Source organism: Salmo salar, chromosome ssa28, assembly GCF_905237065.1.
Source record: "Salmo salar chromosome ssa28, Ssal_v3.1, whole genome shotgun sequence".
NCBI classification, from domain to species: Eukaryota; Metazoa; Chordata; class Actinopteri; order Salmoniformes; family Salmonidae; genus Salmo; species Salmo salar.
Window position 1 is genome coordinate 25,796,447 of NC_059469.1, and position 17,578 is coordinate 25,814,024.

The 17,578-nt window shown below is 42.5% G+C and overlaps 1 protein-coding gene across 3 annotated transcripts; it reads left to right on the forward strand.

Annotated features, from left to right (window-relative positions):
- The first annotated feature begins 1,646 nt into the window (after positions 1 to 1,646).
- LOC106589754 (ZP domain-containing protein) lies at positions 1,647 to 11,673 on the forward strand. 3 transcript variants are annotated; one of them, XM_014180072.2, is made up of 9 exons: positions 1,647 to 1,920; positions 4,782 to 4,827; positions 4,995 to 5,270; positions 5,400 to 5,584; positions 6,781 to 7,041; positions 7,608 to 7,747; positions 9,361 to 9,457; positions 9,697 to 9,886; positions 10,096 to 11,673. In XM_014180072.2, the coding sequence occupies exons 2-9, from the start codon at positions 4,791 to 4,793 to the stop codon at positions 10,218 to 10,220; spliced, it is 1,311 nt and encodes a 436-aa protein (XP_014035547.2). In that variant the 5' UTR covers positions 1,647 to 1,920; positions 4,782 to 4,790; the 3' UTR covers positions 10,221 to 11,673. The 3 variants fall into 3 exon arrangements, with proteins under 3 accessions (XP_014035547.2, XP_045566191.1, XP_045566192.1); XM_045710235.1 differs by having other exon boundaries at positions 4,995 to 5,267; XM_045710236.1 differs by having other exon boundaries at positions 5,010 to 5,270.
- Positions 11,674 to 17,578: the final 5,905 nt, after the last annotated feature.

Here is a 17,578-nt window from a genome sequence, read left to right on the forward strand (position 1 = left end):
AGGATGCTCTCGATTGTGCATCTGTAAAGGTTTGTCAGGGTTTTGGGTGACAAGCCAAATTTCTTCAGCCTCCTGAGGTTGAAGAGGCGCTGTTGTGCCTTCTTCGCCACGCTGTCTGTGTAGGTGGACCATTTCAGTTTGTCCATGATGTGTACGCCAAGGAACTTAAAACTTTCCACCTTCTCCACTACTGTCCCGTCGATGTGGATAGGGGGGTGCTCCCTCTGCTGTTTCCTGAAGTCCACGATCATCTCCTTTGTTTTGTTGACGTTGAGTGTGAGGTTATTTTCCTGACACCACACTCCGAGGGCCCTCACCTCCTCCCTGTAGGCTGTCTCGTCATTGTTGGTAATCAAGCCTACCACTGCAGTGTTGTCTGCAAACTTGATGATTGAGTTGGAGGTGTGCATGGGGTGGAGATGTTGTTTCCTACCCTCACCACCTGGGGGCGTCCCCAGGATTTAGACCCAGGGTCTCGAGCTTAATGACGAGTTTGGAGGGTACTATGGTGCTAAATGCTGAGCTGTAGTCGTTGAACAGCATTCTTACATAGGTATTCCTCTTGTCCAGATGGGTTAGGGATGTGTGCAGTGTGATTGCGATTGTGTCGTCTGTGGACCTATTGGGGCAGTAAGCAAATTGGAGTGGGTCTAGGGTGTCAGGTAGGGTGGAGGTGATATGATCCTTGACTCCTCTCTCTCAAAGCACTTCATGATGACAGAAGTGAGTCCTAGTTGTTTAGCTCAGTTACCTTAGCTATCTTGGGAACAGGAACAATGGTGGCCATTTTGAAGCATGTGAGGACAGCAGACTGGGATAGGGATTGATTGAGTATGTCTGTAAACACACCAGCCAGCTGGTCTGCGCATGTTCTGAGGACGTGGCTAGGGATGCCGTCTGGGCCGGCAGCCTTGCGAGGGTTTACACGTTTAAATGTTTTACTCACATTGGCTGCAGTGAAGGAGAGCCCGCAGGTTTTGGTAGCGGGCCGTGTCGGTGGCATTGTATTGTGCTCAAAGGGAGCAAAGAAGCTGTTTAGTTTGTCTGGGAGGAAGACATCGGGGTCCGCGACGGGGCTGGTTTTATTTTTGTAGTCCGTGATTGACTGTAGACCCTGCCACATACCTCTCGTGTCTGAGCCGTTGAATTGCGACTCTACTTTGTCTCTATACTGATGCTTAGCTTGTTTGATTGCCTTGCAGAGGGAATAGCTACACTGTTTGTTTTCGGTCATTTTTCTGGTAGCCTTGCACCTTGCGACTCTAAGGAGTAACTGCAATCCATACTTTGGTTTGGTAGACCAAACGTTAGCATTTTCAGATTAAAAATGTGTATGAAGTTCACTGAGCAGGTGTGCAAAGCGGCTGTCACGGCCCTATGCCCATATAAAGACTTCCTGCTACACAGCCCCATGCCAAGAAAGGTCAGAGCCCATATACTGTATGCTCAAAGTTGACAAGCTGCGTTATCAACTTCCAACAATGCTCACAATGGACAGTGGCTGATCGGTAATTGACTAAAACCATTTGTACTCTGTGTTTGTGTGGGGCAAGGACCATTCACACTCCGTCACACAAGCACCAACAGAAACACACATAGAAACATACACACACACACACAGACTGACTCCACACTTCACTTCACAAACAGAATGATTATCATGTGAGATAGATGGCATGTGAACAAACTGGTATCTGATTGATATTTTAGGAGAGGAGCTTTCATCTCCAGACAGAGCTGGTCTGACAGAGAAAGACAGAGATAGACAGTGACAGTGATACAGATATAGAGACACGGAAAGACGGAGAGAGACGACAGAGAGTGATCCAGCGAGACGACAGAGAGAGTGATCCAGAGAGACGACAGACAAAGTGATCCAGAGTGACAGAATAAGTCACCAGCTGTGATATCTAACTGAAGGTAACACTTCACCATCATTACAATAAGTTCAGCATTGATACTATCATATTAAAGTCAATCTGTGAGTCCATTGAAAAAGCCAGCATGTTCAATACTATATTTATATTAAACGTCAATACAATACAATTCAAATCAATATAGTTGTAAAGTATACAAGAGGAGGCTGGTGGGAGGAGCTATAGGAGAATGAGCTCATTGTAATGGCTGTAATGGAATTATTGAAACTGAATCAAACGTCATATTCCATTTATTCCATTCCAGAAATTACAACTATCCTTCTATAGCTCCTCCCACCAGCCTCCACTGCTGTAGATGAATAAGTGAACTTTCTTGTTCCTGTGACGTGACGCTTGCAGAACCCTGTGTGGCAGAAAGCACAATTACAGTCTTCTGACATTGCAATACAGTAGAGTCGAATTAGTTAGAATATCAAATGCTCAAGATTTTTCAAAAAACATTTCAGTGAACGTAACTGTAACACTATTTTAATACAGTTATAAGTATCATCCTCTTCATTATCATCATCCTCATCAGCAAGGGGTGTTCATTCTGGATCCACCAGGATAAATTAACACTACATTATTCATATTATTTATTGTATTATAATTCGTTTTTTTATTTAACCTTTTTTAACAGGGAAGACATATTGAGAACTAGGTCTCCTATACAAAAAATACCCATTATACCAAAACTATATCTACAGTACCAGTCGAAAATGTGGACACACCTAATTCCAGGGTTTCATGGACTGTTGTTCCAGGTGACTACCTCATGAAGCTGGTTGAGAGAATGCCAAGAGTGTGTAAAGCTGTCATCAAGGCAAAGGGTGGCTACTTTGAAGAATCTCAAATATAATATATATTTTGATTTGTCTAGAACTTTTTGGGTTACTACATGATTCCATATGTGTTATTTAATTGTTTTGATGTCTTCACAATTATTTGACAATGTAGAAAATAGTAAAAATAAAGAAAAGTGTGTAGGTTGTCCAAATGTTTAACTGGTACTGTATGTATGTATGTATGTACACATTAAAATACAAAAACCCAGTCATAGGAAGCGCAAATACATCATCACAAATCACCCAGAAACTGTTACATTCCTCTACAAATAAGTCCCCAATCAATACTTTAAATTGCCCAAATGGCACCAGAACATAATTAACATGATAAATCAATACCATTGATAATCCAGTTACTTCAAGGACAATTTCATCACAATAAAAACAGTTATGCTGTAAGTGTATATGCACTACTGTAAGATTTGATAGAAATGTTGGTGTTTTATTGCTTTTGTCAGTCACATTAGTCATTTTTAGAACCTCTGGTCGAGTTCCTGCCCATGGATTTGCAGGCGTTGCATTGCATCACCCATTGGTTGCGTGCCACGTCAACGACTGTGCCGTCGGGCATCAGATTTTGCTATATGTGGTTAGCTCATATGTTAAATACCTATCCATGCGTTGTAAGATCTGGCATGTGTCTGCAATGTAGTCGGGCAGGAACTCAACCTCTATTTCACCCTAGTCTACAGTGTACTATTATTCCCAGAGTGCCATTCACTTCCCAGAGTGTAATGCTCTACTAGCAAGCCCAGCTAAAATAGTCAAAATATATTGCATGGGTGTATCAAATCAAAGTTTATTTGTCACGTGCATCAAATACAACAGGTGTAGACCTTACAGTGAAATGCTTACTTACAGGCCCTAACCAATAGTGCAATTTAAGTAAAAAAAATAAATAAAAAGGTATTAGGTGAACAATAGAGAAGGAAAAAGAAAACAGTAAAATGACAGTGAAAATAACAGTAGCGAGACTATATAGAGCTGGTACAGAGTCAATGTGGAGGGGCACCGGTTAGTCGGGCTAATTGAGGTAATATGTACATGAATGTATAGTTAAAGTGACTATGCATAGATGATAAACAGAGAGCCGCAGCAACGTAAAAGAGGGGTATTTCACATGATTTAAGAGGTGTAATCCAATTTGCGATAGATTTTTTTGCAAATATTCTCAAATCTGCCTAAAACAATGTGCATTTTCCCACCAAACAAACTTATTGCGGCTAAAAGGCATTGTGTGATGATGGTGATGATGTAGGGCACATAAAAATAACTTCTGCCACAAAATTCCCATGTACCAAATGAAAAAGTTAAATGGTTTTCCAGCATTTTCAACTCTACTGATGGTTTGGTCTCAAAAACTGTTGTGTTATATAGCCAATGTGCCCATTCTGGTCATGGCATATGCACTTTAACCAACCGCTCACAGATACCAACACAAAAAGATCCCACCATGTCGAACAAACAAATTGGTTGTGACTTTTTAATGTGTCAGGTAATTAATGTGTATGAAATGTGGTTATTGTCACCATTATACTCAAAAGTAATTTGAATTTAGATGCTAATTTGGCTAAGGAACGCCGCTACCATACTGTATCACAGCCTTCTTCACTCCTTCGAACAACGTGCACTTTTATTACGTTGCACTGGTTCTTAGTCATTGAATGCTAATTGACGAACCCCGCAAATTAAACATCCCTGGTCTGTGGTATTTTTCTGAAAAACAAATCCAGTCCACTCTGATTGTAAAATGTGTGCAGCACGGTAAAATAAATGTTTCCATCCAACTTTTCCCGAAGCTCACTGCCCATCTCTGGTAGTGGGAAGCCATGTTTGATGACGTAATTATCTTGCGCAACTACTGGTATGGGGAGTGAGCTAAGAGAAACATAAAATGAATCTGAAAATGTGTAAGACATCCCGAAATACTTAATAATAACAATCCAAATGTCAATTTTGCCCTTTAGTCCAGTATAGCAACTTTGCATTTGATGCATTGTTTCTCCCTTACTTTACATAGTGTGAAGCCATGAAAAAAACAGTGTTCCTGATCATTCTGTTATCAGGTCAGTAAAGGAATAACATAATTTAATGTTTTTTGCATTACCGACTTAATAAATAATACATCATTATTTTGTCGAATACATTTAATAGAAATTATATATAAATTAGGAAGTGTTCTTTTGACAATTTAAACCATCTGTTGCACATGTGTTTCAATTAATATTTTCAGGGCTGTGTCCTACAGTAACAAAAGCCACAACCATGGTACAAACTATGGAACCGGTTACTACCCAACCCCAAACCATGGAACCTGTTGCTACCCAACCCCAAACAACGGAACCTGTTGCTACCCAACCCCAAACAACGGAACCTGTTGCTACCCAACCCCAAACAACGGAACCTGTTACTACCCAACCCCAAACAACGGAACCTGTTGCTACCCAACCCCAAACAACGGAACCTGTTACTACCCAACCCCAAACAACAACACTCCCTACTACAGGTGGTAGGTCTACTGAGAAAAACTGGTGCAAACGCAATGCTTTTCTGGTTTGTGAATCTGTGTAATGTTAAACTGCCTGAGCAGATCTCTACTCTCTGACAAGAATAGCATCCTCTCATATCCTCATTTTAGTGACTGTTTCCAAAGCAAGTGTGGTCTGCAACGAGACCAGCATGACGGTGGCTGTGGAGAAGGCCTCCATCGTGGGTCTCTATGAGGACCACCTGCGTCTTAATGACCCGTCCTGCAGCCTGAGCTCCAATAGCAGCCACGTCTTCAGGACCCTGGCCCTCAACACCTGTGGCACCCAGCTGGAGGTCTGGACTTGTATTCACAAAAATAAGTGCCTATCCAGAATCAGATCCTCCCTGTCCCTATAATCATATTCATTATGATCTAAAATTGAATTTTTTTATTTTTTTATTTCACCTTTATTTAACCAGGTAGGCTAGTTGAGAACAAGTTCTCATTTGCAACTGCGACCTGGCCAAGATAAAGCATAGCAGTTAGACACATACAACACAGTTACACATGGAATGAACAAAACATACAGTCAATAATACAGAAGAAAAAAAGAAAACAAAAAGTCTATATACAGTGAGTGCAAATTAGGTAAAATAAGGGAATTAAGGCAATAAATAGGCCATGGTGGCAAAGTAATTACAGTATGGCAATTAAACACTGGAATGGTAGATGTGCAAAAGATGGAATGTGCAAGTAGAGATACTGGGGTGCAAAAGGAGCAGAATAAATAAATAAATACAGTATGGGGATGAGGTAGGTAGATAGATGGGCTGTATACAGATGGGCTATGAACAGGTGCAGTGATCTGTGAGCTGCTCTGACAGCTGGTGCTTAAAGCTAGTGAGGGAGATGGGAATCTCCAGCTTCAGAGATTTTTGCAGTTCATTCCAGTCATTGGCAGCAGAGAACTGGAAGGAAAGGCGACCAAAGGAGGAATTGGCTTTGGGGGTGACCAGTGAGATATACCTGCTGGAGCGCGTGCTACGAGTGGGTGCTGCTATGGTGACCAGCGAGCTGAGATAAGGCGGGGCTTTACCTAGCAGAGACTTGTAGATAACCTGTAGCCAGTGGGTTTGGCGACGAGTATAAAGTGAGGGCCAGCCAATGAGAGCATATAGGTCGCAGTGGTGGGTAGTGTATGGGGCTTTGGTGACAAAACGGATGGCACTGTGATAGACTGCATCCAGTTTGTTGAGTAGAGTGTTGGAGGCTATTTTATAGATGACATCGCCGAAGTCGAGGATCGGTAGGATGGTCAGTTTTACGAGGGTATGTTTGGCAGAATGAGTGAAGGATGCTTTGTTGTGAAATTGGAAGCCGATTCTAGATTTAATTTTGGATTGGAGATGCTTAATATGAGTCTGGAAGGAGAGTCTGATCCTATATCAGCACAGTATTACATATTTGACGTATTATTTCAACCAGATCTTTGCCATTTATATCACTCTGACAGTGATCATCAATTAAAGCAAAATATGTTGCTTTTCAGGAGGAAGAGGACAACCTAATCTTCAGAAACGAGATCACCTCCTTTGAGGACTCCAGTGCCGTGATCACCAAGGGGGAGGAGATGGAGATCGAATTCTGGTGCGTCTACCCCAAGAAGGGCAACGTGAGCCTGGAATTCCTGGCCCACAAGATTCCGTACATTTTCAGAGAGAAGGGCTTCGGGAAGTTCACCTACCAGTTTGAGTTCTACCACAGTAGTAGTTTCAACAGGATGGTGGATCCATCCAGTTACCCAGTGGAGGTGTGTATGTAGCGCAACTAGGTCACCGAACTATGCTTGCTTAATGTGTTACCTAGCCTGACACCTTAAGATCCAGACCCATTAGGTTTTAGATCAGTGGGCTAACACGATCTTGATTCATGCAGACAGCCCAGATTCATAGAACAAGAAATTGCATCGTCTTTGCTGCTGTAGGGGGGCAGGCAGCCTAGTGGATAAGAACTTAGGGCCTTTAACCAAAAGGTCAATGGTTCGAATCCCGAGCCGACAAGGTTAAAAAAGTCTCTCAATGTGTCCTTGACCAAGGCACCTAATTGCTCCTGTAAGTCACGCTGGATAAGAACATCTGCGAAATGACAAAAATTCAAAATGATCTACTTTCCTGACGTAAATATAGCTATATTGAGTTAACTAATAAATATTGCAAATATCCTAGCCAATGTACAGGCTAATTGGTTATGTCACAGATCTAGAATCAGCTTACCTTACCCAAATCTTGACTCTATGGGTTGGTAGAAGGCAGTAAAACTAACAAACTGACCTTAGATCAGTGTCATAGGACAACATCGTCTTCTCTGTGGTTCCAGGTGGAACTGAAAGAGATGGTCTACATGGAGATCACGTCCACGTCCTCGGTCCCCAACACTGAAATGTTTGTGGAGTCATGCATGGCCACGCCAACAGACAACCCCAACGACCCAGAGCACTACAGCATCATCCAAAACGGGTCAGTGACAAACACTAAGACCTGACCAAACCGGCCACAAGTGTTACGTGGGCACCTGTTGATTTTGTCTATCCACCCTTGACGCAATCATAACACGCAGTTTAAAATACATAAACCAACGGTGAACAAACTATATTAATTTGGGGGCAAGTTGAAACACACATGAAGCATTCATGGACATTTAGCTAGCTTGCTGTTGCTAACTAGTTTGTCCTGGGAGATGAACATTGGGTTGTCATTTTTCCTGAAATGCATACGGTCCTGGATCTTTGTAGATACTGTATGGCTGGATCTGTGTAGAATTTTTACACGGGGACATACAAAATCATGTGTTTCTCTACTCTGACGATTAATCCAAAGATAAAACGGGAAATTTAGTTCGTTGTTAGTTATTTATCATGGATTAATCTCACTTCATTCCCCTTGCAAGCACCCAAATGGGTTTGCATGCTCGTGAAAACCAATGAGTAGATGGAAGAGGTAGGACTTGAAGCGCGTCGAGTGTCTCAAACAGAACCAAGTTCTAGCGCTCGTACCACAAGCAGTGTGGATGAAAATATTATGTAATATGTACAGTTAATTTATTTTGCAATGTTCGCACACCCAACACAGATGGTTTGGTTTCCCTATAGCCCAAAGGCCGGCATACTGTATGGCGATACTGAGTCTTTTCATCTAAGCGTCCACAGGCAGTGTATCCAGCCGGCTATATTCTCGTATCCCCCATGGACTTGTTCTTACATAAAACATTCTCCATTCAGGCTGCAAAAGCATTGATTTCCTCTTTAACTCAATTTAATGGTGAGAAGGCGGAAAAAAAAAGAAAAAAGCCTACTTTCTCTATGAAACACCATTTTCCACCTTCATTCTAGAGTGGCTAATGCCTAGGAATGCTATTCCCGGATGTTGCATATTGCTTTCAGCAAATCAGATTGCAGCAGTCTGTTGTTTACCCCTGGGGCATATTCCTTCCACCGATTCAGTTGCAAAACGTTTCTTAAATAGAAGCAAACGGAACGAAACAGGGAGAGATCGAGCTGAATTTGTCAAATTGAAACTCTCATTTTGCTCTGTTTGCTTTCGTTTGGTTCTTAAACGGTAAACGGTTCCCATAATGAATTCACCCAAGACTGAACGAGGGGTGCAATATCAGGAAGTAGCATTAGCCACTCTAGCATGGTGGTGGAAAGTGGTGTTTCATGAAGAAAGTATGCATATTTTCCCCGTTTTTTTTCCAGCTTTCTTGCCATTAAATCGAGTTAAGGAGGAAATTGACACCATTACAGCCTGAATGGAGAATGTTTTAGGTACGAATCAGTCTATAGGGGATACGAGTGTATAGCCGGCTGCATACAGTGCATTTAGACAGATGAAACAACTCAATATCACCATCTGCCAGCCTTTGGGCTAGTTTCCCTATAAGTCATTGCTTCACTGTTGTGTATGCTCACATATAGTGTGCATCCCAAATAGGGCTCTGGTCAAAAGTAGTGTACTGTGTAGGGAATAAGGTGCCATTCGGGACACAGACTTAGTTTATTGCAGCGCCCCTTCCAGGTGAAACATTGCATTTTTGGAATGACCCACTAACTTACCGTATATTCTTTCCCCAGCTGCAAGAAGGACGAAACTGTTCAGATCTACTCTAGTTCCCAATCCCAGTTCCATTTTGCAATGGAAGCTTTCAAATTCATTGGTATGCATGACCAGGTAAATACAGTGATGTACTAAGGTGGGTTAAGGAGCACCTGGTTGGCTTACACTGCCTGACTGGGTGGGCTATGTGTTTGAAGTTGTTTTACCTATTCAAGCCACCCTTTTTTATATAAGTAGAGACTGCATTACTTCAGTAAAGTTAATCTCTACCAGATTTTGTGTTTTGAGTTGCAATTCAGTCACCTCTGTTTCTAATTTCCCATGAGCTTGATTGTGACCTGTGACGCCTCCAGGTTTTCATCAGCTGTGCAGTGGTCCTGTGTGAGACGGGGAACACCAACACCCGCTGTGCTCAGGGCTGCATCAATGGCACTACGGCCACAACTCCCCAGCATCGCCAAGAGAGAGAGGCCACCCTGGAGACCAACCCCCACTACATCTCCCAGGGGCCTTTGCGTGTGAGGAGGAGAGCCGATACCAAAGGTAATTCTGAAAATCTGGTCAAATGAATGATTTAGTCAGATTTAGATATATGGCCCCAATACTTTAAATCTGGTGGGATAAAGTATTTAGCCAACAACTGTAGATAATGTGTTAAATGCATATCTACATTACAATCCCTTTTGCATTGAGGAAATACTAATAGTGGAGTAGGCAAACACCCTTTCAATAAATTCCTTTTCCCTCTCCAGCTGCTGATGTGACTTTGAACCTGAATTTGTTGTTCATCGCTGGCAGCTTCCTGGCAGCAGTCGCCATGGTGTGTGGAGTGGTCATGTACAGATCCAGGGAGTCAAAGGATAAATATCAACCTTGACACACTTTTACATGTTTTCTTTTTAACAATCATTACATTTACTGCACTTAAAGGACCTATATGTAATATTTTTGCATTGTAATTTCAGAAAAAGTCCTTAAAGGTCCAATGCAGAAGTTTTATATCAATATCATTTCTGGGTAACAATTGAGTACCTTACTGTGATTGTTTAAAAAAAAAAGAAGCTTTTTCTCAAGCAAGAATTTTGCTAGGACTGTGTGGGAGTTGTTTGAATAGGGAGGAGAAAACTGAGAATGAACTGTTATTGGCAGAGAGGTTTGGAACTCTATTTCTAATTGGTCTATTAATTAATTTACCACAAGGTGATGTTACCATGGAAGGCTAAAACAAGCGGAAGTTTCAGGTGGACTTGATCATAATTTTCACAATTTCACAGTATTATTCAAACCTCATAGTGTGAAAATATATATAAAACACAGGGAAATCAAGTTTTTGACTGCACAGGGCCTTTAATATATCTCCAGCAATAGTGGAATAATAATGTTTCACACAAAAAAATTCCCCAAAATGTTATTGGGCCCAAAGAAAATTGCATTCAAGTGGTGCCTTTTTATAGCCTTTTTATTGCTCAACAAAAGACGGACCGTCTGTTGTCAAATTGACAAGGGCCAGCAAATCTCTTGTTGTCAAATTGACAGGGGCCAGCAAATCTCTTGTTGTCAAATTGACAGGGGCCAGCAAATCTCTTGTTGTTAAATTGACAGGGGCCAGCAAATCTCTTGTTGTCAAATTGACAGGGGCCAGCAAATCTCTTGTTGTCAAATTGACTGAGGCCAGTAAAGGGCAAGCATCAAACATGTAGAAATTGCTTAGCACCAGTCAATTTGACAGCAAGAGATTTGCTGGCCCCAGTCAATAGGACAACAATAGATTTGATTGTTGACCAATAAGATGACTGTACCATTAGAATACAATTTTGTGTGGGCCCAATAAAAATGTTGGGCCCAGACATATCTGTAGATACTGTATATTAAGGAAATGTTCTGAAATTACAATGTAAAAAATATTACATATCGCTCCTTTCAAAGCTATCTGAGGTGGTTTGGAATCTAACTATATCTGTAATTTCTTGTAATATTTAGTGAATTGGGAAAAATGAAGGATTAACATTTTTTGGAGGAACACTTTGTATCACAGGAGGTTGATGGCACATTAGTTGGGGAGGGTGGGCTAGAGTAATGGCTCATAGTAATGGCTGGAACGGAATCAGTGGAATGGTAATCGAACACATCAAACATATGATTTCCATGTGTTTGATACCATTCCATTCACTCCATTCCAACCATTATTATGAGCCGTCCTCCCCTCAGCAGCCTCCTGTGCTTTGTATTAATGACTAAATACTCTCTGTTGCTCTTTTAATTGTCTCATTGATAAGAATGATGGTAAAATCGAATGACAAATGGGAGATTATTAAATGTTTGGTACAGTATGTTTCACACATTGTTGGCTTCTCCCTTTCCCTTACCTATGACCATGTCAAAGATTTAATCACAACTGAATCTGGCCTCTGCCACTAAAATCCAGGCCCTTAGAAGTGACCCCAGCACAGGAGGTTGGTGCCACCTTAATTGGGTAGGACAGTCTCTTGGTAACGGCTGGAGCAGAATCAGTGGAATGATATCAAATACATCAAGGTGCAAAATGGGAGTGAGAGAGATATTACAGGATTATGGGTACTAAGCAAGTCTACATCATGGCTTTTTGGCTACTTCTGGGCTACAGCACCCAATATCATAAACTGAGCACTCCAGATTGTTCACTTTGTTTGCTTTATGTAGTCAGACATTACCGACACACTAATACATAGAAGAGGGGAGGGAAAAGAGGGCAATAGCAATGCAAATCTGGTTCTGCTTAAGCCAGCTCTATAGCTCTCTATTCAAACATGACAATGACAGAGGAGTGGGCTGAATCAGAAACACTAGCATCCAGGCTAGGGATATGCTAACTATAAGCAGAAACAGACTAGCATCTAGGCTAGGGATATGCTAATTTAGCAGAAACAGACTAGCATCTAGGCTAGGGATATGCTAATTATTAGCAGAAACAGACTAGCATCTAGGCTAGGGATATGCTAACTATTAGCAGAAACAGACTGGCATCCAGGTTAAGGACATGCTAACTATTAGCAGAAGCAGACTGGCATACAGGCTAGGGATATGCTAACTATTAGCAGAAACAGACTGGCATCCAGGCTAGGATATGCCAAATATTAGCAGAAACAGACTGGCATCCAGACTAGAGAAATGCTAACTATTAGCAGAAATAGACTGGCATCCAGGCTGGGGATAAGCTTACTATTAGGAGAAACAGACTGACATACAGGCTAGGAATATGCTAACTATTAGCAGAAACAGACTGGCATTCAGGCTAGGAACATGCTAAGTATAGTATTAGCAAAAACAAACTGGCTACCAGGCTAGGAAAATGCTAACTATTAGTCAACCCTCATCACAGCCTGTTTGATGCTCCAGTGCAGGGGTATTCAATTCTGACCTTACGAGCTCTGGAGCCTGCTGGTTTTCTGTTCTACCTGATAATGAATTGCACCCACCTCGTATCCCAGGTCTAAATCAGTCCCAGATTAGTGACGAACAATGAAAAAACTCAGTGGAACTCATTTCGAGGGGGAGAGTTGAGGTCTCGAATGGTTTTTACTTTTAATGGATTACTTTGTCGGTCAAAACAGTTGAGAAAGAAAGTCCTGTAAAGACCACGTTGATTCAAGCAGCGAATAGAATGGACACCGTTGCAAATAACTATGTTAATTTACTTCTGTAGGTTATAAAATATAAAATGGTGCCAGAGAAGACGGTTGACATACTACGTGTCCCCAACCGATTGTTTTTTTGTTCATTTATTTCTATTGCACTCCACACAGCCATTTCCCACGTAGACGTGGACAAAGGAACACCTATGTGAGAATGCTATTCATTGACTACAGCTCAGCGTTCAACACCATAGTGCCCTCAAAGCTCATCAATAAGCTAAGGACCCTGGACTAAACACCTCCCTCGGCAACTGGATCCTGGACTTCCTGATGGGCCGCTCCCAGGTGGTAAGTGTAGGTAACGACACATCTGCCAAGCTGATCCTCAATACAGGGGCCCCTCAGGGGTGTGTGCTCAGTCCCCACCTGTACTCCCTGTTCACTCATGATTGTACGGCCAGGCACGACCCCAACACCTTCATTAAGTTTGCCGATGACACAACACTGGTAGGCCTGATCACCGACAACGACGAGACAGCCTACAGGGAGGAGGTTAGAGACCTGGCCGTGTGGTGCCAGGACAACAACCTCTCCCTCAACGTGATCAAGACAAAGGAGAAGATAGTGGACTACAGGAAAAAGAGGACCGAGCACGCCCCCATTCTCATCGACGGGGCTGTAGTGGAGCAGGTTGAGAGCTTCAAGTTCCATGTTGTCACCAACAAACTAACATGATCCAAGCACACCAAGACAGTAGTGAAGAGGGCACGACAAAACCTATTCCCCCTCAGGAGACTGAAAATATTTGGCATGGGTCCTCAGATCCTCAAAGGTTCTACAGCTGCACCACCGAGAGCATCCTGACTGGTTGCATCACTGCCTGGTATGGCAACTGCTCGGCCTCCGAACGCAAGGCACCACAGAGGGTAGTGCGAATGGCCCAGTACATCACTGGGGCTAAGCTTCCTGCCATCCAGGACCTCTATACCAGGCGGTGTCAGAGGAAGGACCTAAAAATTGTCAAAGACTCCAGCCACCCTAGTCATAGACTGTTCTCTCTGCTACCACACAGCAAGCGGTACCGGAGCACCAAGTCTAGGTCCAAGAGGCTTCTAAACAATTTCTACCTCCAAGCCATAAGACTCCTGAACATCTAATCAAATGGCTACCCAGACTATTTGCATTGCCCCCCTCTTTTACACCACTGCTACTCTCTGTTGTTATCATCTATGCATGGTCACTTTAATAACTCTACCTACATGTACATATTACCTCAACTAACCGGTGCCCCTGTACACAGAACCAAGGCCCGTATTCAGAAAGTGTCTTATAGTAGTATTGCAGATCTAAGAGCAGGGCCCATATTCATAAAGTGTGTGATCCTAGATCAGCACTTTTACTCTGAATACGCTCTGTAAGTACAGACCCAGAAATTCCCAAAGAGAGAGAGGCAGATGGCACTTTCTTCATGCTCTTGAAGAAAGCCTGCCAGTGATGTAATTATAGCTGTGAATCATTATTGAGTCATTGTGGGCCATTTTGACTGATGAAGTCCGTTTCAGATTTCTTGGCAGAAAATGGCTGACAAGACATCATTATCAGTCATTCAGCTAATTGATGTCAGTCCATAGTATCTATGATGTTGGGTCTCTCCCTATCATTTAGGACTTGCTTTACTCTGCACTAGTGTCCAGGGATTTCAGAGACAGATAGAGAAACCAGACAGAAAAAGACATATCGCTTCCTACATCCTTCCCTTGCTTCATGTCTCTCTGGCTCAGCACAGAACATGGGTCCTGTTCCAACATTTTCACATCTCTTCCTTCATGTCTCTCTGGCTCAGCACAGAACATGTGTCCACTAGGTTTAGGCTGTGTCATACACTCTGTGGCTGGATTTATTTCTGCTTCATTGTCATGCTTTGTTTCTTTTTGCTCTCTGAGGAGGAAGTTAGCAGGAAATGTGTGTTTCCCAGGAACTTCTACATCACTAATCATCAACCCTTCTCCCCCATCTCAATAGCAAGGCTATGCTCACTGAGTCTGTACATAGTCAAATCTTTCCTTAATTTTGGGTAAGTCACAGTGGTCTGGTATTCTGCCACTGTGTACTCTCTGTTTAGGGCCAAATAGCATTCTAGTTTGTGCTGTTTTTTGGTGAATTCTTTCCAAAGTGTCAAGTAATTCACTTTTAGTTTTTTCATGATTTGGTTGAGTGTAATTGTGTTGCTGTCCTCTCTATGTCTCTCTCTCTCTTACACACACACACACACACACACACACACACACACACACACACACACACACACACACACACACACACACACACAGATATAACAATAATCACATAAATACGTACCCACACACATACACAGTTCCAGTCACAGAGGCAGTGATTACAGAGTAAAGGCACAACTCTTCAGTGGCTTCCCAGCGATTGAGCCCACTGATCTCACTCACACAGAACTACCCTACACCTTGAGCTCTTTCTCCCCTCTCTCTCCAGATGACATCCTGCGACTAGTGAGGTCTGGCTACCCGACAAACTTCCTGCTCGACCCCATCCCCTTATCCAGACCATCTCTGGAGACCTTCTCCCATTCCTCACTTCCCTCATCAACTCATCTCTGACTACTGGCTACGTCCCCTCTGACTTCAATATGGCCTGAGTCTCTCCCCTCCTGACGAGAAACCAACACTCGACTCATCTGGCGTCAAAAACGATAGACCTGTATCCCTTCTTTCTTTTCTTTTCAGAACACTTGAGCGTGCTGTCTCTGATCAACTTTCTCGTTATCTCTCCCAGAACGATCTTCTTGACCCTAACCAGTCAGGCTTCAAGACAGGTCACTCAACTGAGACTGCTCTTCTCTATGTCTCGGAGGCTCTCTGCACTGACAAAAAAATGTCAAATGTAGAATGTTAATTAATGAGGGTGTTATTACCAAAGAAGAGAACCCTGTCTCTGGTGTTCAGTGACATTGGTTTTAATATATTTGGCCTTAACATGGAGGACATTTCAGGAATAATTAGGAACAGAGTTGGTTTTGTTTTTGATATAGACATGGATTCTTTCTTGCCAACAAATTTGGTGTAGTTATTTTCATATCAAAGGCATGTAATCTCATGTCCTTGCCATTACAGCTTGTTGTAGGCTGCAAAGCATAAGTGATGTGTTTGTAAAGGCACAGATAATACGCCCATGCCCTGACGACTGCTCAGAGCATTGGAATGTTGTTGCCAGTCCAAACAAAAACACTGGACTAGGCCTACCAAAAATGATTCTTGTCACGCCCTCCCCCCCCAAAAACAAATTTAAAAAATAGTTTTTTGGTTGATAGCTTGCTGCCATATAAAAAAACACACTAAATTATAAAAGATATACTTTGAGAAGTTAATAAATTAATACTGACATTAAATTACAGAACAAAATATGGACAAACCTGTAGGAATTTGAACCAAGAAGACAAGAGGACACTCCCTTATCTTTGGGGTCCAGAAAATACCCCCCCTCCTCTCCCATATCCTGGGAGACCTCCTGCCTCCCTCCCCTAGTCCCCCATCCCTTACTCGTACAGCCCACATATACCACCGAGACAAAATACACCACAATGCAAACACGGCGGCAGCCAGGTATACTTTATACAGGCAGGCAGTAGAGTTTGTATTGCTCCAGGTTGCAGTATGCGTACCGCCTGGTCTTCTAGATCATGTCGCCAATCACTGGTAGATACAGCACCGCGACTGCCATGTCGTGAATTAGGTTGCCCTCCCAAGATGAGTACGAGGTCCTGCTTGTCCAGGAGGGTGATGAAGAAGGAGGTGAGGTTGAGGAGCCAGAAAGAGCACTGCCACGAACAAGACGAAAGTCCAGCTCAGAATAGGATTTGGAGGATTTGGATGAAGTTGAGAAAAGTCTTAAGGAAGTCCCGGAAATGTTTGCTCACCTCCGGCTGGTTGGGGGGGGGAATCTCTGCTCTGGAAAACACTGGGTCCTTTTACTGAGTAGAGCAGGGGCTTTCAATCTAACACCGACTCAAATAAAATATAGAAAAAAGGAGGATAGATTGCTTAATAGGTGGTTAGAAGTGTAACATTTGTCAGTTGTTTTTTCTTCTGCACAGACCCAGGTACAGCTGATCTAGGATGAGGGCCCATGTTCATAAAGCGTATCTTATTCATTGTGAGAAAAAGTGCTAAACTGATTCTAGATCAGCACTCCTACTCTGGGTATGATTCGTTAATATGGGCACAGAAATTCCCAAATAGAGAGACAGATGGCACTTTGTTCATGTTCTTGAAGATACTGAAAGGGAAAGGGGGTATCTAGTCAGTTGCAAAACAGAATGCATTCAACCGTAATGTATCTTCCGCATTTAACCCAACCACTCTGAATCAGAAAGCCTGCCAGTGATGTAATTATAGCTGTGAATCACAGTCGAGTCATTGTGGGCCATTTGGAATGATGAAGTCCATTTTATATTTCTTGGCAGAAAATGGCCGACAACACATCCCTATCAGTCATTCAGCTAGTTGATGTCAGTCCATAGCAACAGTAATATTTTTTGTAAGATACAGTACTTCACTGTCTCTCCCTATCCTTTAGGACTTGTTTCACTCTGCAC